Source organism: Crocuta crocuta, unplaced genomic scaffold (assembly GCF_008692635.1).
Source record: "Crocuta crocuta isolate KB4526 unplaced genomic scaffold, BGI_CrCroc_1.0 scaffold216, whole genome shotgun sequence".
Classification (NCBI taxonomy): Eukaryota; Metazoa; Chordata; class Mammalia; order Carnivora; family Hyaenidae; genus Crocuta; species Crocuta crocuta.
The window spans coordinates 618,277-639,851 of record NW_027531504.1 but is presented as its reverse complement, the minus strand read 5'-3'; the positions used below and the strand labels follow the sequence as shown (position 1 = coordinate 639,851).

General features: G+C 40.3%; 1 protein-coding gene across 1 annotated transcript in view; it reads right to left on the bottom strand.

Annotated features, from left to right (window-relative positions):
* GNPTAB (N-acetylglucosamine-1-phosphate transferase subunits alpha and beta) overlaps nucleotides 1-21,575 on the bottom strand; it is a 91,715-nt gene that overhangs the window by 30,614 nt on the left and 39,526 nt on the right. Inside the window, exons 4-11 of the mRNA XM_077772153.1 lie at nucleotides 21,341-21,382; nucleotides 18,903-19,108; nucleotides 13,615-13,679; nucleotides 13,214-13,348; nucleotides 4,371-4,532; nucleotides 3,140-3,319; nucleotides 2,753-2,923; nucleotides 1,145-1,268 (exon numbers count right to left, since the gene is read on the bottom strand). Coding sequence (XP_077628279.1) covers nucleotides 1,145-1,268; nucleotides 2,753-2,923; nucleotides 3,140-3,319; nucleotides 4,371-4,532; nucleotides 13,214-13,348; nucleotides 13,615-13,679; nucleotides 18,903-19,108; nucleotides 21,341-21,382 — 1,085 coding nt within the window. The remainder of the gene's footprint in view (nucleotides 1-1,144; nucleotides 1,269-2,752; nucleotides 2,924-3,139; nucleotides 3,320-4,370; nucleotides 4,533-13,213; nucleotides 13,349-13,614; nucleotides 13,680-18,902; nucleotides 19,109-21,340; nucleotides 21,383-21,575) is intronic.

Here is a 21,575-nt window from a genome sequence, read left to right as displayed (position 1 = left end):
TCTCTGGACTGCGCAGATCCACTGGGCACCTCTGCATTCTCTCACTGCAGCTCCTTATATTTTTCAAAGTGTATCAGACAGATCTGATCAGACTACAACTTAAAGCTTTGTTTTTTCTAATACTCAACACTTGTCCAAATCTGTTTCCGCGTATGGAATATGGGGATGATACCTGTGCACATATTCTCTCTTCCTTAGATGACTTAAGAAATTCATCTTGACGGAGGAACAAGGGGGAGAAGAAGGGCGGAAATGGTGGGGGAAAGGGAGAGAAGCAAACCATGAGAGACTTTTGAATGCTGACAAAAACTGAGGACTGATGGATGTGGGGGGAGGGGGGGATGGGCATGGAGGAGGACACTTTGGGGATGAGCACTGAGTGTTATGTGGAAACTAATTTGACAATAAACTATTAAAAAAATAAATAAAAATAAAAAAAAAGAAATTCATCTGAATAATGTTTTATAAAACATCTGAATAATGTTTTATAAACTGAAAGGCAGTCAACAAATGTAAACGTTATTATCAAAAAGTGTACACATAACCATGTAAGAGAGAGGAGGGATGCTGAAGAGAGAAGATCTTTCTCTTTAGTTACTAACAGCAAGCTGCCACTGAAAGCCACCAGCTGTGAGCTCCTACAAGGACCAGAGTGATTCTTGTTCTTGAGTTTACATAATTAAGGCTATTCCTGATTCTCATATTTTAAATAATAAAAGGCATTTTCAAGTGCAGGGCCAGCATGGCAATATGCCCCCAACAATGGAGAATATGAAAAAACTGATCTACATGGGGCCACTAGCCCCACAATCTCCAGAATCTATGGATTACTGATTGTTTTCATACAAGCAGAATGTTTAAGTCACTACATAGTCAATAATGACTAAGAATGAAAAAACATCTAGGGGCGCCTGGGTGGCTTAGTCAGTTAAGTGTCTGACTTGGGCTCAGGTCATGATCTTGCAGTTTGTGGCTTCAAGCTCTGCGCTGGGCTCGCTGCTGTCAGCATGGAGCCTGCTTAGGATCTCTATCCCCTCTCTCTCTGCCCACCGCCAACTTTCATATGCTCTCTCAAAAATAAACACTAAAAAAAATGAAAAAGTGTCCATAAACATGAACAAAGTACATGTGAGCACACCCTTACCAGAGCAGTCACCACCATCCCAATCACAGGCTGAATTATTACAAGCCTTGTCACAATAGCCATCTTTGATCCAGGAACCTGGGCAACCCTCAGCACAGTTTGGCACAGGCCATGTCAAATACACCTATGAAAGTCAGAAAGAAAATAAAATTGTTTCTGACACTTTCCAATCTCAAACTAGGATTCCCTTTAAAAAAAGGAAGAAGAAAGAAAAGAAACTGAGCCTCTAGAAAAGGTTACAATTTTCACTGGGCTGTCTGCATCCATGAGGCATATACTACTGTCTTAAGTCTGCAGTACCTGCAGTAGTTTGCAAAGTCCTGCTCTGTTGATGATTCTTACTGAGCACATTTACTCTTTTCCATTACTCCAGGAAAGGAGACAAGGACAACTCATGGATTAGTTTTTCACATGGTCTTATAACATATTCTGAAATAAAATAGCAACACATCAGACTTGAATGTGAATAAAAAATGTGCCAAAGCAGGTGGAAAGTATATCATACAAGTCACTACTTTTCTGTTAACAACTCTCATTAACTCCTGAATGTATTTACATATAATCTTGTCCCAAGGCTGAGATAAGCAGCAGATGAACTCTCAATATCCTTATCTCTGTGCATACGGTCCTGGGATAATTAGCAGTGTTCTGAGTTGTGAACTCACCTGCTTTCAAAATGAGTGACATGGTACATGGTGATTTTTTAAATTAAATTACTTTTTTAAAAATGCACTCAATGCCTCTGCATGCTCTATCTACTTGGAACGTCTTTCCTCTTGTAGTTAAGCCCTCTTGTTCTTCAAAGTTCACTTCAGTTTAGATGGGAATTCATCTCTGGCTGATTTCAGCTGAGCTCCCACTCCTTCGAACCCAGGGCACACCCACCTGCACAGAAATCACCGTCCACAGTCTCTGATTCCGTGCATCTCCCCTGCCAAGCCACAGCTCGGCGTGGCTGCCCCACACACACAAGAGGAGGCAAGTGAACAGGGGATGAGCACACTGGGGCAGCATAAACAGCAATAGTAAAAGTAGCTTTGTGCAATTAGCACTTCCACCTGCAGGATTCTGGCACTTAAAAGCTTATGACTAAGTCTCCAACTCATCACTAACTCCCTCCAACAGTGCCCAGGGATACTCCTAGCTTCCACACTTTGCAGACAGGAAACCCACATCTAGTCACTGCCCAGGACCATCCTCAACCTTTGCTCCAGGCTCTGTGCTCACAGCCACTTGCTCATCATGCCTCGCAAAGCCAGAGTGAGACCGCTGCCTTAAGTAAAATTTCATCCAGAGCTGTAAGCAGAAAACTGAGCTCACTATCCTGGCCATTTTGCTGATGTTCTAACCATGACTTCGTATTTCATAGTGATTTTACTTTTTTCTGCTTTTATTGTCATAGAAAATTTGGAAGGTGGGTTCTGAAGGGTGTCTGACAGTGCAGGAAAGTAAAAAACTACTAGGGAGCAGTTTCTGTACTCCCAAATTATTAACTTCCTGAGTTTAGCACTTAAAACTGATTAGTACATATACTTGGATTTCATGACCTACTGTTTATAACTTCTAAGTGACTTCTAAGCTAGGCATCCCTTCGTCTTAGGCACTCACCTTCTGACCTTTGGAGTGACTATAGAAATCATCTGGCCACACATCCTTCCCAAACATGACATCGTCGTTCAGATAAATAAACTTCTGGGACAGCCCTTGGATGCGATGAATGTGGCTTTCAATAGCAGGTGAACTAAAGGTGGGCAAGTGGCTCAAATTTCGAAAAACATCCTTTGAAGCAAACGACAACACAAAAAGGCAAGAGAAAAAGAGGGCAAATAAGAATTGTTTTGGGTTTGTTTTTGGAAAGAAGGGAGATGAGAAGAAGAATGAAGGGGATGGAGGTGGGGAGGGTGAGGGTAAGGGGAATGAAATGAGGGATAGGTAAAGGAGCAGTGAGTGACAGGAAAGAAACCACAGCTTTGTGATACATGGAAAGTCATGGACCTGGTGTGTGACTATTGTCACTCGAGGATTATCAAGGTTCAGCCAAGAGGGAATCTGCCCATTGGTGACAATGAAAATATTCCGAACCCACGGAGCATGCCTCTCAATGGATCGCAGGGAGTATCTCAGCTCTTCGTTATCCTCAAAACGGCTCGCAGAGACATCCTCATCCTGCTTAGACTGAGAAAAACATTTCACATGTGAAGATGTAAAATACCACTTAAGTCATACCTTCTCCTCCTGGCTGTCCCTCTGCCTGATCTGCTCTCAGGCTCTGGCAGACTTTTAAAGACTGAGCCCTACATTTGAACGTTGCAAAAATTTCAAAACACTTGGCATATTTAAAACAACATAGAGGCGCCTGGGTGGCTCATTTGGTTAAGTGTCAAACTCTTGATTTCAGCTAAGGTCATGATCTCATGGTCAAAGAATAGAGCTAAGTGTCAAGCTCCACGAGGAGTGTGGAACCTGCCTGGGATTCTCTCTCTCCCTCTCTCTCCTCGCCCTTCCCTCACACGCTCTCTAAATAAATACCCAATTTGGGAGGGGGGCACTTTTTAAATTTTTTTTCAAGTTTATTTAAGAGAGCTAGCAAGTGTGTGCATGAGTGGGGGGAGGAGGGAGGGAGGGAGGGAGAAGGAGAGAGGGAGGGAGAGAGAGAGAATCCCAATCTCACAAACCCATGAAATCATGACCTAAGCTGAAATCAAGAGTCAGACACTTAACCAACTGAGCTACCCAGATGCCCCCTTTTGCACTTTCTGAAGAGAGAAGNCCTCTCTCTCCTCGCCCTTCCCTCACACGCTCTCTAAATAAATACCCAATTTGGGAGGGGGGCACTTTTTAAATTTTTTTTCAAGTTTATTTAAGAGAGCTAGCAAGTGTGTGCATGAGTGGGGGGAGGAGGGAGGGAGGGAGGGAGAAGGAGAGAGGGAGGGAGAGAGAGAGAATCCCAATCTCACAAACCCATGAAATCATGACCTAAGCTGAAATCAAGAGTCAGACACTTAACCAACTGAGCTACCCAGATGCCCCCTTTTGCACTTTCTGAAGAGAGAAGTTTTTGGATGTGATTCTACGTCACTTCAGTTAATGTTAACCAATGGCAGTGACTAGAAAATTAGAAAAGTTCCAATCAACTCCTCTCTCTGTAAGTCCTCTTCCTTCCTCTAATACAATGACTTATAAATCCTTAACAATCTAAAACCCTTGATCCAGGTTCATGTCTTACCTGACTGATGGCACTCAGGTCCCATAATAAATATGCAGGACTTATAGTCAGTTCTTTTCCCTCAATGGTCATGTTCTTCTTGGTCTGCTTATTTAGTTCTTGGAAATCTTTGGGGTTATTCAGTTTCAGAAGCGCTACACTGGCCTCTGAATACAACTGCAGCTGTAAAATAACAGAATGGTTACAAGTAGAAAAATTGAGCATCAAACAAAAGACACCTTTAAATTCTCAGTTTAATCTTTAACCTTTAAATATATACATAGTGCATAATGCATACTTAAATATATTTTATATATATTTAAAGATTAAATGTATCTCTTTATATAGATTATGAACTAGTAAGGCTATTATCACCAAAAGAAGACCTGAACAGGCCAGACATACTTCCCAAAGAAGAGACCAGGCATGTAAAGTGGAGTAAGTGGTGTTGTGGCAAATGGGACATTTCAGGCCCAGCCACAAGCTGCAGCCACTACTCCATATCAGCAAGTGCGGCCAGAACGTGAGAGGCCAGGATCCCCAGTGTTGTAAGAAATCTCCCCATTTTTCAATGTTGGCTCAAATGTTTTTGACTGTCACTCAAACAAAACACAACTGGCCACCAATTGTGACCTCTGTTCTAGAATATTACCAATCTGCTACTACTGGGGGAAACCCTGCAAAGTAACTTTGCCGGGACTGGCAGAGAGCACGCCTGCTAGCAGGGCCTCCGGTCAGCTTCTGTGCCTCACATCTAAGAGGAGAGTCTTCAACAGGACTGACAGCAGGGCTTCCATATGAAAAGTGCTTTTGGGGGCAAAACTTTCAAAGAAATCATGTCTAAGAGGGAACATTACAAATATCAACATGTTTTACAAACAGGCTTTCCCACCACTACCAGAGTCCACACCACCCTTGAGCTGTTTCATGTTCTAACTCTGTACCATTTAATTTCTTATGAAAGGCGTTCAGAGCTTAAAGGGTAGGAACAATTGAAAACTACTAATCTAGGACAGCAAAACACTTCTGCTGAACTGCCTCTTCTAACAGGGCCAGTTCCTTAATTTATGTCACCCTTTCTTTATAAAACAGCAAACAAAAATTATGGCCTCATTTTGACCTCTTGTTTTTGCTACATGACTATATATACCTCATCTTTCAATGTCCCCTCAATTTATTTATGCCAGAAACTAGAGGTTAAAGTTAGAATTTCATTATATTTCCCCCTTCTTACCACAAATTGTGTGTGAGTGTGTGGGCACGTCCATTCACAAGTGGATAATGTCTTCTAACCGATTACTTTCTTCTACACTGACGGCACCTGGCATATACTAAGCACTCACTGAAGGTCAGCTCTCACTGCTGTCACCATCCTACCTTGTTATGTGGGGAGACAGGTGGGAGGCAGGGTAGCTATTCTTCTATCCAGACATCTACCAAGTCTTACGGCCCGGCCCGCCACAGCCTCCCTTGCGCCACCCCTCCCTCCCACAGTGGCTCCCACAGCACCTCTGAGGGCTCCCTGGAATATAAAAATCACCAAATTTTTATAAATGTAGCGCTTTAATACTCTAAATTTTATTGGATAGATATCCTTATCTTAATCTCTTCTATCTGAAATGCATGTAGTCTAGAAAACCATTTTGAAATTTCACAGACATTCTCCTAATTAGAAAGATGAAAAGAGCTTCAGGGACTATGTGCATGTTGAAAACAAGCTCTTCTGCCGCCATCAAGTTGTGAGTGGTAAAAAAGTTGGGGAGGAAGTATCCTTTGCTAGCCACTAGATGGCCCCCTAATCCTGAACACTTGCAGGAAGACACACAGGAGGTGGTAAGGAAAAGTGGGTGCAGTTAAGTACCCAAGGCTGGAGTTCCTAACATGGGCAACTGCTTCTGTATATAGCATCTTCTGTGAAATTATCAATTCATCTAAATTCTTTAAATTATAAATTTCTCAAAGAGAGAACAACTTCTACAGCCACCCACTGCGGATCCACAACAGACATGTAACATGATGGAGAAATAAAAGTTTGTTATTTTTAAGCCAGAGATTTTGGGATGTTTGTTACTATATCATTATCTAGAATAATGGATCGATACATCTATACACGGTGGCATAAGGTTAGGGAAAAAACATGCCAATTAATACAAATTAAAAATAAACTCATTCCAGGCATTTGACAACTCAAGAGTTTTCTAAAACTAAAATCAGTTCCCGAGTTGCTGGTTTAATCTACTGAAGTGCCTGTTTTAGGAATAAAACAAGCCAAAGGCTACTATGCTTTAAAAGGGCAGGTGCATAATGAAATTTCAGGGAAGTCATTGAAACGGGCATTAATATAGTATTACGATAATTTACTGTTACCTTGAATGTGCCTTGAACAGAGGTTTGAGGGGGCAAAGTCCAGGTAGGACAATAGGCTGTTCTCATCCCACCTGCACTGTCCTTCCTGCCAGAACAAAACCCTGGTTAGCCTTCAAGGATCTGCACAGGCTCTTTGTCTTTGAAAACTTCCCTCATGTCTCTGATCCACACAGACCTTTCCTGACTCTAAATGCCAACCTGAAGTCTGTACTACTTACTACTCTGCTCAATACCTAATCTTACACTGTCTCGTTTTGCTGCTTGAATACTTCACATGCACACATACTGCCTCCAAAACATGATTCTAAATAGCCTGAAGACAAGTCTATGACCTCTACTTCTTTTGCACACTCACTCAGCAACCAGCAGTACTGAATTATAAACCAAATGGGAGAATGTACTTGAGAACTTTCAGAAGATTTTTCCACCTGACTCTAACATATGTTAAAGAAGTGAACAAAACATCAAAAAATCATGTGAAAACCCTACTATGAATAAAAATGTCTGAAAATACAGAATGATTTAAATTTTTTTTGTTTTATTTATTTTTGAGACAGAGAGAGACAGACCATGAGTGGGGGAGGGGCAGAGAGAGAGAGAGAGGGAGACACAGAATCTGAAACAGGCTCCAGGCTCTGAGCTGTCAGCGCAGAACCCAACGCGGGGCTCGAACCCACGAACCAGGAGATCATGACCTGAGCTGAAGTCAGACGCTTAACTGACTGAGCCACCCAGTCACCCCTGAAAATACAGAATGATTTAGAGTGAGCCAAAAATAAAGACCAATAGATCATCTGATTTCCCAAAAGGTAAATTCTGTGTCCATCATGTACAAAAATTCTACAGATAAAGGGTTATTAATCAGATGAAACTAGAAAACTTTTAATAGAAAAAACTGTTTGATTCTAAAACTATAGTCTACATAAAAGTTTTCATGAATTCAAATCTACTATTCTACAAATACAACTACTTTCAACCCTACTTCCCCTCCTGGGGGTGAGGGAATTCTGGTTTTGCTCTAAACAGAACAATAAATGTGGAGTTGTATGTATATGACCATGGTACCAAAAACCAAAGTGACTACTTGGAATAATCATACTGCTCAAACATTTCCCTTTATATTCCAGGCCATAGTACATGGCAGGTGTGTTCTCATCACAGCATTTCTTCTTGCTCATGCCTTCTGCAAGCATTTCTTGAGTGGCCCCCTAAGTGCCAGGCCCTAGGTGGTGAACAGGCAGTGCCTGTCCTGGGCGCTCACACCAGGCAGGGTCTCCAGGACAGAACTGAGCCCTGGGTGGTTCAGAGGCCACAGGCCTAGCCCAAGGCCTCCTAGAGGACCCTGGGAGGGCAAAACAGTCCAGCCCGTTTAGGTTCTGAAGTCCAGTGTCTAACGGCCCTTTTCTCCCACATGCCACAAAACTTACCTCTAACATAACACCCCCTAAACTAAGCTCTGGGTTTCCCTCCCAAAAATCTTGCTTCTCCCATGGAGGCTCCAAATGTGGTTATAGAGCCATCATTTCCATCTACACTAGTAACATCCACTTCCCCTTTCATTTTTCCTTCCCTCTTACCATTGGGTCATGCTGAGGATTTCTTGCAGATGTTTTTGGCACCATTCTCATCACTGGCACCACTGCCAAGGCACTTGTTGAACCTGAACATCTTGCTGGGCTACAGCTGCAGTGGCTGAACTGGTTTTTTGCCCAGCCTCATGTTGTTTAACCTCTACCTACCATACCTTCACCTATTACGTTCCTTAGAAACAGATTCAGTGCTCCTGGTTGCCCCCTGCCTCCAGGATAAAGTTCAGGCTACTTACCAGGGATCTTTCTCAATCTGGCCTCAATCTCTTTTCCCCTTTCTCAGCACCAGCAAAATCTTTGCCTGGTTTCTAGCCTCTAGGCACCAGCTGCCTTGGTTTTATGGAAACCAGTGACTTATAGGCCTCCAGTACTTTGCTCAGGCTGTTCCCTCCTGTTGGAATGGGCTTTCCCCCTCCCTTCTCTGCTGGGAGAACGGCTGCTGTGTTCAGGGCCCAGCTAAGATTCCTTCTATTCTACAAAGCCTGCCTTGCCCCAGTATACCTAAAGCCCCGGTGTTCCTACAACACTATATAAACACTTACTTGGAAGTGATCACACCCCAAAATTATTTAAATGCTTTTATTCACTCATTGATCCTTAGCACACTCCCAGGCACACAGCAGACATTTATTGAAAGCTCACACTCTAAATGGACTTGGAATCCCGTGACAGGAAACTTCATTCTCAAGGTATTCACAATAAAACCAGGAAGTGGAACCTACAGAAAAACAGGCACTTGAAGAATTGGGGTCGACTGCTAACACACTCCTCTTCCCCTTTCTCATTTTCTCTTTAGCCTCCCAAAACCAGAAGTTCTAATCCCTGAAGTTGATTGCAGGTTTAGGCATCAGGAAAATGACCTGCATAATGGGTACTCAGCTTGACCCTTGGAAGGGGTGCTAGCCTCCACAAAGATAAGTCTGGGAGTCCAAATAAAGCTCCAAGTGGGTGAATGAACAGGAGAAAGGGGTATCATCATGCACAGAGCCTGCTGGTACTACCTGTCCAATTCAAGTTACTCCCCTGCCCTGCCTCTTCCTGCACACACCACTCCATAACACCCAAAATAGTTTGCTGAAGGGTCAACTGCTACTTGGATTGGCACTCTTTGGCATCACACACCCATGCACCAACAGACGCACTGAAAGCAGTCAGCATGGGTGAGCAGCTACAGCAACCAAAGAGCAGTGGGGTGGTCAAACCTGAGTGGAGAATGGAGATGTATCATGAACCTTCTTTCCTTTAAAAATGTATGCTAGTTGGAATCATATGAATAGATTCAAGAATGTCATTCTTTCTGCACAAGGGATTTGAGCTAACAGTCAAAAGTATAGCTACATGGGTCTTTAATTCTCAAACCAATAACTTGGATGCCAAGAAGAATAAACACTGGCTGCAATGAATGCTAATCTATGCTTTTATCTGTCCAAATCAGTACGAAAAATAAATGAGGGAAGAGAAACACATGCAGAACAGTGAAAAGAAGAACCCCTCCCTCCCATCACTCACAAAAATTAACTACAAATGATCAGAGACTTAAACATAAGACTTGATACCATAAAACATCTAGAAGAAAACAAAGGAAAGAATCGTCTCCATAGTAGTCTTGGTAATGAGTTTCTACACATGATGCCAAAAGCACAAGCAACAAAATCATTTTTTTAAATTTTTTTAATGTTTTATTTATTTTTGAGAGAGAGATAGATACAGCATGAGCAGGGGAGGGTCAGAGAGAGAGGGAGACACAGAATCCAAAGACAGGCTCCAGGCTCTGAGCTAGCGGTCAGCCCGATGCGGGGTTCGAACCCACGAACCGTGAGATCACGACCTGAGCTGAAGTCGGATGCTCAGCCGACTGAGCTACCCAGGTGCCCCACAAACAACAAAATCAAAAACCAACAAATGATACTTCATCAAATTCAACAGCTTCTGCACAGCATGAGAAACAATTAACAATGAAAAGAAAACCTACAGAATGGGAGGAAATTTTGCAAACCATATATTGGACAATGGGGTTAATATCCAAAATATAAAGACCTCATACAACTTAACAACAAGGACGACAAAAACAACAACAATCCAATTTAAAAATGAGCAGAACTAACTAAAATAAGTAATAAATTAAAATGAGCAGAACTAAGTAGATATTTTTTGAAAGAGGACATAAAATAGCCAGCAGACATGAAAAGATGCTCCACATCAATCACCATCAGGGAGATGCAAATCAAAACCACAATGAGATACCACCTCACACCTGTCAGAATGGCTACTATCAAAAAGTGAAGAGACAACAAGTGCTGGCGAGGACATGGAAAAAATGGAACCTTCGTCCACTGTGGGTGAGAATGTAAATTGGTCCAACCGCTATGGAAAACAATACGGAGCTCCTCAAAAAATTAAAATAAACTGGGGCGCCTGGGTGGCTCAGTCGGAAAAGCATCTGATTTCAGCTCAGGTCATGATCTCATGGTTTGTGGGTTCGAGCCCCACGACGGGCTCTGTGCTGACAGCTCAGAGCCTAGAGCCTGTTTTGGATTCTGTGTCTCCCTCTCTCTCTGACCCTCCCCTGCTCACGCTGTCTCTCTCAGAAATAAATAAAACATTTTTAAAAAATTAAAATAAACCTACTATATGATGCATCAATTCCACTTCTGGGTATATACCCAAAGGAAATGAAAATAGGATTTTGAAAAGATATCTGAACTCGCATGCTTATTACAGCATTATTCACAATAGCCAAGATATGGAAACAACCTAAATGCCATCAACAGGTGAACAGATTTTTTAAAAATACAAAAAAAAGATGTAATATATATACACAATGGAATATTATTCAGCCATGAGGAAAGAGGATATCCTATTTGCTACAACACAGATAGACCTTATGCTTAGCACATTACACTAATAAGTGAGATAAGTCAGAGAAAGACAAATTACATATATGTAGAGTCCAAAAAAGTCAAACTCATAAAAAGCAGAGTAAAATGATATTTACCAGGGGCTGGGGGGCTGGCGAATAAGACTTATGTTTCAAAACCTGAACTTGGCAATGAGTAATAAATAAACCAGAGACAGCTAATGCGCAGTATAATCAATATAGACAATACTGTGCTATAATTATGTAATGTGATAAATACTGCTACAATGGCAATCATATTACAATACATAAATGTATTTAAAGTAACATGTATAGGGGCACCTGGGTGGCTCAGTCAGTTAAGTGGACAACTCTTGGTTTCAGTTCAGATCATGATCTGTTTGTGAGATCAGGCCCCGCATGAGACTCTTTGCTGACAGCGTGGAGCCTGCTCTGGATTCTCTCTGCCTCTCCTCTGCTCACTCACCCTCTCTCAAAATAAACATTAAAAAAAAAAGTAACGTGTTATATATACCTTAAATTTATACAATGTTATGTCAAACTTTTTCAATTAAAAAAAACGTTAGAGGAAGGAGGAATATCTTTTTTTAAATAACTGAATATAAGTAATAATTCAACCCCAATTTGGCTGCACACTACCATATTTCCAGGTACCATAAAAAAAATTTAGAAAAATATGAAAAAAAAAGAAAGAATATAAATACCATTCTATTACCATCGCAATTTACAGAGGTAATGCACTGTGTCTTAAAACAGTGATACGTTTATGGAGAAAAGAAGTTAAAGGGAGCGGCCCCTGGGTGGCTCAGTCGGTTAAGCATCTGACTTCGGCTCAGGTCATGATCTAACAGTTTGTGGGTTCAAGCCCACAGAGCATGAGGCTCTGTGCTGACACCTCAGACCTGGAGCTTGCTTCAGATTCTGTGTCTCCCTCTCTCTCTGCCCCTCTGCCACTCATGCTGTTTCTCTCTGTCTCAATAATAAACACACACAAATTTTTTTAATAAAAAAATAAAAATTAAAAAAAGTTAAAGGGAACTTCAGGGGTGGGGCAGGGTATAAAAACATGTTCAAGACAGGAACTAAGAAGAACTCCCCAATCACTGCTCTCCTCCACCACTGCTTCCCCATCTCTATCCTTTCACCTCCAAACTGTTCAACGACATCAGTAGAAGGAAGTAGGAGTCAGGAACCTGACTGTGGCAGAATTTAAGGGCTGTTTCCTTGTAAAATCAAGAAAATCAGACCCTAAAAATTTCTGAGCCCAGAACTTTATGCGTTCTGGTCTAAGAAGAAGGCATTCATATTTCACAACCAGGAATGTTTCTGACAGAACTGCAGGTGTCTTGACATATGGTCAAAAGGAAAGAACACCCACACAGCAGGGCAAGTGGCTCTGAAAACAATAAATATTAAGGAAAGGGCATGTCTTGGTGCAGCCTCCAGAATCAATTCTAACAAATAGCATCAAAGTGCGAAGAGTTAATAGGTATAAGTTCTAAATCCATTAGTGGTTCAATTAGCTACCAGTGAAGAAGGGTTTCACGTTATCAAAATTCCAAGTATCTGACGCACCCCGCCTCTAGGAGTGAAGACTATTAATAAAGGCTCAGGCTGCAGTCCATGTCTACTTACTCTAAGTAGGACCTCCCCTACTCCCTCCTTCTGTACTTCCATTTCCTTCCACTGGAATCCCCACCAGGGCTTTTGTCTGTTTTGTCCACCACTATATTCTTGGCAGGTATAACAGCACCTGAGACAAAGTAGGAGCTCATTCGTTAAACAAATGAATCATGTTTCTCTCTGGGAATACAGTAAACCAAATAAGACTCTGAAACTTTTGCCCAAATAAAAAGTGAACAGTAAGGATCTTCTATAAGAAAGAGCCATCTCCATGACAACCCAGTGGCAGAATAGAGACCCTCTCTGCTTATGACTGTCAGTTATACTAGAATCAAATGGACCACAAGAGAAGAGTCTGGCATTACATGAAATGTGCTATACGCACTGCTTGGTTCCTATGCTCTTACCAGTTTTATTTTAGAAGAAAGATTTTCTGGCAATTTTGTTTTTAGTTGATTTGTTTCTTTGAATGTCAGTGGAAATCCACTCAGGAATGCCAAATCTTGCATTAGCACTAACCCAGGGACTTCTTTATCCGTGGTCTAAAATAAGAGAGGGAAAAACACAACTCACTTTCCATATCATATGGCTGCTGAAAATTTATAGCTAGGAAAACAAAGAATTTCTACATCTACCAGCTTCAAAATCAGAACGTTATGGTTACTTAAATCAGCACTCATTAAGACTTGTAAGCTAGGCTCAGAAGAAAAGTATACATTAAAAAGCCTCTCAAGGTAAAACAGCTTTTTATTATTTATACTTTTATTCTAGCCTACTACGCAAATACAATTAATTTAAAATAACATACCAAATAGCCCCTCCAAACTGTCTGTTTGCTGTTTCCCTTAAACATTCCATTCTGGGCATCTTCAACTACAATAAAGAATACAATAAGCAAGCACATTTTTAATGAATACTATTATGATCTCTGCCAGGACACTACAAAGCATTTTGAGACTGTTATAGCAGAATACATGGTCTCAGAAAAAGTTAGCTGGGGAAAACAAAATTAACCTATCCAACAAAAGGGGAATGATGTAATACCAGTGTACAATTAAATTAAATTTTGCAGTACTGAAAAAGAGATTCATACAGGCAGCAGAAACATGAAAATGACAGATCGAGAGAATCACAGATGCAGGAGCAAACATCGACATATTTAATTAAAAAAAAAAAAGAATTATTTGGCACAAGTAAAACATTTGGGAGTGATGGGTACTAGGAAAAAGGGGTAACCAGAAGAAAAGCCTTTGAAAGCCAGGCCAATGGCATTATGATGAACAGCAGGAAGCCACTGTAGATCCTAGAGTTCCTCAAGGTTCACAATAATTCCTAAAATTCATCAGGTAAGGCTAAATTGAGCAGATTACGTTGGAGGGTGCAGAGGGGCGATGACACCACCCAACTGGGCAAGAATTCTAAAGTGATGGGGACAAATGACATTATCAACTTGCTGCCGTGAGCAAGGATCTTGGAAAACAGGAGAGGTCAAAAGGCTATAATCTTCAAAATGGGCACGGAAAGCAGGTTCTGACCTGTCGAGATGGCTGCTCATCCTAGACAAGAGTTTCAGATGTACCATAAAACCAGAATTGGTGAGCAATGAAAAAAATCAAAGCCTTTGCAGTATACTATTAATCTTTAAAGGAAGCACTGAGCACTAAGAATTATGAGTTCATTACAAATAAATTTATCAGATATGCACCTCTCTCTGTCTCTCTCTTTCCCCACTGACATGGTGGGTTCTGTGCAGGCAGATGAAAGAACTCTAACAGATGTGATGTATCATTTGTACACAAACTCAGCAAAGTAGCTAATGACATCTCATGTCATCTTTATGGATATAACAGAGACTTAGCCTAGATCCTAAATTTGGTGGCTTATAACCAATTCTGACTGAAGACTGAAATTATAAAGCCACAAGTAACCTAGAGAGAGGTTTCAAAGATTGCCCCATAGGTTCTGTGTTGTTCCACAATCCTTCAAGGTTTTGGAAGACATAGAAGGAATGCTTGTGAAACGTGTGCACTTACGTAAAGCCGACAGAGAAGTGATTCTCCTGGATAACATATGAGGTAGGGTTTCCCCAAAGTTCTTACTTAGAGCAATGAGTCAGACCTAACAAAATGAAACCTTCTATACACAAAAGTTTAAGACCTTTAACTTGGCACCAAAAACCAACTACACGAGCATAAATTAAGAAGTATTGGGGCGTTAGCGTGTACTGTTTCTTTAAAAAGACAGGTGTTTTAGTCTAGGGCAAATTCAGTAAGTCAACAATGTGCTGTGGCCATACTGAATTTCTACTGTAATTCTGTGCTTTATTGATTTATTGATTTGAGGGTGCAAGTGAGGGAGGGAGAAGAGAGAGAGTTCCCCGAGGGACAGAGACAAGTGGGGCTCTATTCCCTACCATCAACCTATCAGGAAATCCTGTTAGGTTGACCTTCAAAATGTCCAGAATCCAACCTGTTCTCTCTACTACTCCAATCCAAGCCATCTTCCCTCTTGCCTGACTCTTGACTGAATGATTGTATCTTTGCCTCTCCTCAGTTTATTCGCACTGCAGCAGCCAGACTGCTCCTTTTGGAACATTAGTCAGATCATATCACTCCTGTACTCAAAATCCTCCAATGATTGCTCACTACACTCTGAGTTAAAGCCAAAGTCCTCGCCATGGCTGCCAGGGCAGACCCCCTCTGTTCCCCATTACTTCTCTAGGCTAATCTCTTACCTGTCTTTCTTGTTCACCCTATTCCAGCCACACCAGACTCTCTGCTCTTCTTCAAATATGCCAGACACACTCCTGCCTCAGGGACTTTGCACTGGCTATTTCACTTAACTGAATCACTTCTTCCCAATACATTCATGTTGCTGGTCCTCTCACCTTCTTTAAATTTTCACTCAAAAATGACCTTCTCAGTGAGTCTGCCCCTATCACTCAATTTCTTTGGCTCAATTTTTCTGTATACCACTTGTCTCCTACAAATTACATAATTTATTCGTATGCTGTTTTGGCTGCCTCCTTCTGCCAAGATGTAAACTCAATGAGGGCAAAGATTTTTGTCTCTTTCTTCATTTTCTTCTTGTCTACATTTTCAGCACTGAGAATATTACTTGGTACAAGGTATGCACTCAACAAATACTGAATGAACAGATCCACTCTTTGCAGATTGAACCACACTGAAAAAAATGTTCTATTCTACTTGACACACTTTAAAAGTAACAGAAACTAAAGCTCATTCTGAGAAGAGCAAACTAGAACACAGACAAGCCCCTAAGAGACAGCTAAAGGAGTAAGAATGAAAAGAAATATCACATGGGAAAGGGATTATATTACATGAGTTCTGTAAGATCCCAACAAGTACAAATTTACCCAGTATGAGAAAGCTATAAGGAAACACTGTAATTCCTTGTAAAGGACAATGTACTCCAGAGATAAAGTGAACTATCACAGGAGAAAATTCATTTCCTGTAGCTCAAAGGGGATAAGCTTGACTGGAAAAACCACTTTGCTGAGGAAACCCAGGCCAAGGCTACAGGGCTGGACTGCGTGTCTGTTGAAGTGCTATCTACTCGATAGAGTAGCAGAATCATCAGAGGGGCAGAAATGACACATTTCACAAAGAGAAAAAAAGTCAAATTTTGATGGTTAACTAGAAAGAGGTTAAATGAGATAAATGGAACATCACATGTGGAACAAATATTTTCATCAAGATCAGGGGCTGGCATTTCATGGCCAAAATTTAGCCACTGTCTGTTTTAGCGTGGCCCCAAGCAAATGACCTCTTAAAAAGGCTAAATGTTGAATACCTATAAAAATGCCTACATAACATCCTCCATTTGCCTCTTGCCCACAAAGCCTAAAATATTTACTATCTGATCCTTTCAGAAAGAATTTGGCAGTCCTTGATCTAGATTACTGAGGAGGATAAAGAATGAGTCTGTGGTGCACTAGAAATAAGAGCTCCATGAAGGCACGGACGTGCCTTTTTTGTTCTCTGCTGTTTCCCTGTTACCTGGAAACACCACCAACACAGAGCAATGGCCCAACAAATTTTATTTGACCAATGAATAAGGAGGGCAGGCAAACAGAAACCTAAGTGGGAATTCAAAAACAGTATTTATTCAGATTTTATTTATATCAAAATTTACAAACCTCTTGAGTCTTTGCTAGGTTATAAAATTAGCAGAAGAAAAACCCAAGATTCTCTCCATAGACGTTATAAGTGAATTATTATAATTCTTAACATAATGTCATTTCCTTTTCTCTTCAGATGGAATGTTATCAGAGCACCTTAAGTAATGTAAAAAACAAAGCTAGAGGCAACTGGGTGGCTCAGTCAGTTGGTCGAGCGTCTGATTTCGGCTCAGGCCATGATCTCGCAGTTCCTGAGTTCAAACCCCACATCAGGCTCCATGGTGACAGTGTGGCGCCTGCTTGGGATTCTCTCTCTCTCCCTCCCTTTATTCCTTCCACATTCTCTCTCAAAATGAAATACATGCATACATACATACATACCTAACAATGCTGAATTTAGCCAAACAAGAAAACAGATTAATTTGCTATAATTTGTCAAAGATTATCCCTTTACTTTCCCTATATATTTAAACTATAACTTAAATACAAAAATGTATTTAAGAAAGAAATCTAGAGAGTAAAGGGGATGATATCTATACTTAGGTTACAATTTCCTTTCAAATTAACAAATACCTCATTAAGTATTTAATAAGACAGCACAATGTTCGATACTGTTCAGGACACAAACTGGTGAGTGATAAGGTTTCTGGCTCGATTAAGAAATTAGATGAGAATACCATCAACTCCTGCACAACCAAAAACGAAGTTGTGAATCGGGTGACAAGCACTACAGGGATACAGAGAAGTCAGAATAAACAGAATCACTGTGAACCGATGGCCCGGGATCTTCATGGAGACAGAACTTGAGACAAGGCGTGAAAGAACAGGAGATGGGCTGGGGGGGAAGGGGGCGGGGAGAGCGGCCCCACATGTGAAGACGGGCAGTCTGGAGGAGCTGCTGGAGGGCTGGAATGTGAGGAACAATGGGCAGAGTCAAGGCAGTCAAAGCTGAGTCCTGACCACCAAGGAAGAGAATTCTGTATCCATATGAAAAACAAGTACTACTATATTACGGTCTTCAAAAAGGGAGCGGACCAGTAAAATCAGAGCTTTCTGATTCGCTTACAGTTATGTGCTGGACAGACTGGAGAAGAACTTTACAGGTAGGCAGAGCGGCTAGGCGACTATCACTGCAGCCTGTGTGAAGAAATTGAGTCTGGTGCGAAGGAAGTGAGATGAGTAAGAAAGGGGAGAATCATTTGCAAAAAGCAAAAGTAATAGGGTAAGGTCAATATACTGGTGATGGAGATTAAAAAGCAAGAACATATCGAAGATAATTCCAAAGATTTCAGCTAGGAGGTATGACATGGAAAGAATGAGACTAAGACTGAATGCTGTAAAGGGAACATGACAGCTTTCATCTTATACAAGTGAAAAACAGAGCGTCTGAGGAGAGAGGCTCAGTGCAGAGGAAGCATGAGAGACAACAGACTAGAGGAGACCCAGGCGTGGGGCTCAGCAGCTCAGTGGCCAAGTGGGAGGATGGGCTCTTTAGATGCAGGTATTGTTCAATGCCAGAAATTACAATTTCAATTCTGTTATCTGGCCAAATCAACCGTATAAACAGATATTTCAGGATGTAAAGGAAGAATGTTCCAGGTATGTTCATTCCATACTGTAGAAAACCTTTCTGAAGAGTTATATGGTGGTAGTAGTAATAATAATAGTAAGCCTCCACAAAGACTCAGAGGCTAGAGAATAAGGTGAATCTACGTATCAAAGTTAAGGTCCTGACCAGAGCACAGAAAGACAAGTGTATTCCACAGAGTAAAATATATGCAATCTTTTTCTCAAGTCAGAACTGAAATACAGCAGCAGCTCTTCTGCCTCTCTTGTTCTATTTTTGGTTTATCAGACACTTCTTTAAAACTGAATCATGTCTGTTCCATTCAGAATTTTGTTATTCATACTGCCAATGATAACATGATTTTAAAATACCCATAAGGAGATCTTACCATTCTTAGCACTGTCGAAAACAACAACTGAGACATTAGTGGAAGGGTTTTTTGGTTTTGCAACGTTGAATACGTCACTGGCAGAATGAAAAGAAGGATAAAGAGATGGCAGGTCCTTCAGTGTGACGTTGGCCGGCAGGGCTGGGTCCAGGACGAGCATTGGCACCTTAATGCAGTGTGTCAACAAACATTCCAGCTGCTTCTCGCTGGAAACAAACACCAACATGCTCACAAACGTTCTTGAAAATGTTATCAACACTGAAAAGTTTGCTGGTACTACTAAGTTTTCCAGATGCTTTTCTATATTCATAAAAAATCCTAATCTTTTTTAACAAAGAATCTTATCTCAAGAATATAAAAAGATAGCAAGTAGGACATAAAACTATTAAATACATGCAGCTCTAAAGGAGCTTTCAAGCTCCTATTAATATGATTGCCACCAAAATTTACTAACTCAAAGGTGCACAAGAAACTAAGCACTTCATTACTACCATTTTATAGATTATTCATAATTCTAGTGAAGTCTATCATTAGGCAGAGCAGGAATAGTTAAATTCTGTTTAACAGAGTGTCATCCTACCAGATACAATTTATCAATTCCGATTACAATGCAATAAATTGCATTCAAAAGACACGCGACACCAATGGAAACAAGAGCAAATGTGACAAGGTTCTAAGATGAATGTATAAGGTATTTCTATATAAATACAAGGAATGCCTAGAATAAACATATTACCTAAGTAAACAATGGACAAAACATGGCTAGAGAATCACAAAGGGACAGCTATGAATAGTTAAACAATATATAAAATTGTCCAAATTCACTAATATTTAAAGAAATGCCAAAAAAAAAAAACCCAATGAGGCATCACATTTTGTTTACTAAATTAGCATCCCTCAAAAAATGGACTCAATGTAACTGCAAGCACAGTAAACCTATCCCTTTCAAACACTGCTGGCGTCACTGCAAATAGTGTTCCCATTTTCTCTCTGGAGAAGCAATTTCGTAGTATACGTGGGTATACTTATTCAGACCCATAAAAACTTATACATATGCTTCTACCTCAGTAGATAGAGGTAGAATAGAAATAGGAGAAGAGAAACAAAACAGGAAAAACAAAGCCACATACAGAAAATGCCACAAACCCAAATATAAGATCAAAAAATATTTACAATAGTGAAAATACAGAAGTGCCCAATATTTAATAAATTATAGTACAGTTACCTTATGGAATATTTTATAACTATTAAAACTGATAAGCATGAAGATAATTTATGAACACAGATGTGTAGATTTTATAAAGTTTTTAAAGCAGGATACAAAATTGCACAGAGATCATAAATTACTATAAATACATGCACAAAAAGGGAGTAATAAAATGATCACAGTTGTTGAAAGGGGGGCGTATAAGTATGAGCTTGCTCTTTTTACTCTCTTCTCAACCCTTCTGTAGTGTGGCATCATTACTTTAAATAATTAAAAATTTTATTTATGTCACTTAAAAATAACAGTGCTACCAGCAGTATATTTATAAACAAACATACAGAGGGGTGCCTCGGTGGCTCAGTCGGTTGAGTGTCCGACTTCGGCTCAGGTCATGATCTTACTATTGTCGGTTCAAGCCCTGCATCGGGCTCTGTGCTGACAGTTCAGAGCCCGGAGCCTCATTCAGATTCTGTGTCTCTCTCTCTGCCCCTTTCCTGCTCATGCTCTGTCTCTCAAAAAATAAAATAAACTGTTTAAAAAAAAAAACCTTTTAAAAATAAATATACAGAACATGAAGAAATGATTCAAAAGTTACTTCTAGATCTCAAAATTCCTTAGGATCATTTCTATAAAATAACTCTTTTATTTTAAGACTAATGGTTAAGTGGGGAAGTGCTGTTAACAGAAATTTCTGCTTGTCAGTGAGGCAGTTTTGTTTTAAGGATCTATCAGAGTCAGGTATGATTCAAATCATGATGGACACATCTGATTCTTAGCACTGGGCTAAATCCCCTTCCCAAGCCCTTAAATATAAGACATTCAATGATGAGAGCTTTTAAAGATAAGGAAATACATAATAAACACACAACTGAGTGATGAATAGAAGTTCTATAAATGAAAACACTGGGTAGAAGTTACACTTTAAGTGGACCAAAAGAACAGCGCACCAAGACAGTAATGGAAACAACAGAGCAGAAAAACCTGACATCCAAAAACCTAACCCATCCAGAAACAATAAAGCTTTGTTAGTTCTCAATCAACTATGCCTTTGGCACTGCAAGATTTCTCATCTAAAAAAGGCAATTAATTTAGGGTCAAAAGCTAACAGATAAGGGATTAAAGAGGAATAGTAAACACAAAATACTGTATATCCAACAAAACAAGTAAGAACCTGGAAGTTTCACTTCAATACTTCAACTTCTATTCCTGAGAGGAAAATCAAAACACTTACCTCTTTTTGGTTGGTTCTGTTGTATTCTTCCCAAGCATTTCTCTAATGAAAACAAATATATTTCATTACATATTCATGAGCTAGTACTAGTCCAAAATGTGAACAAAAGGTGACTAACAACACGGATTTTCTTATTTACTCTACTGGAACTAACCAGTAGGTCAGAAAATATAATGCTTACAACATTTAAGATGTGTCATAAATTTTAAGTTTCAATGAAATATGCTCAACAATT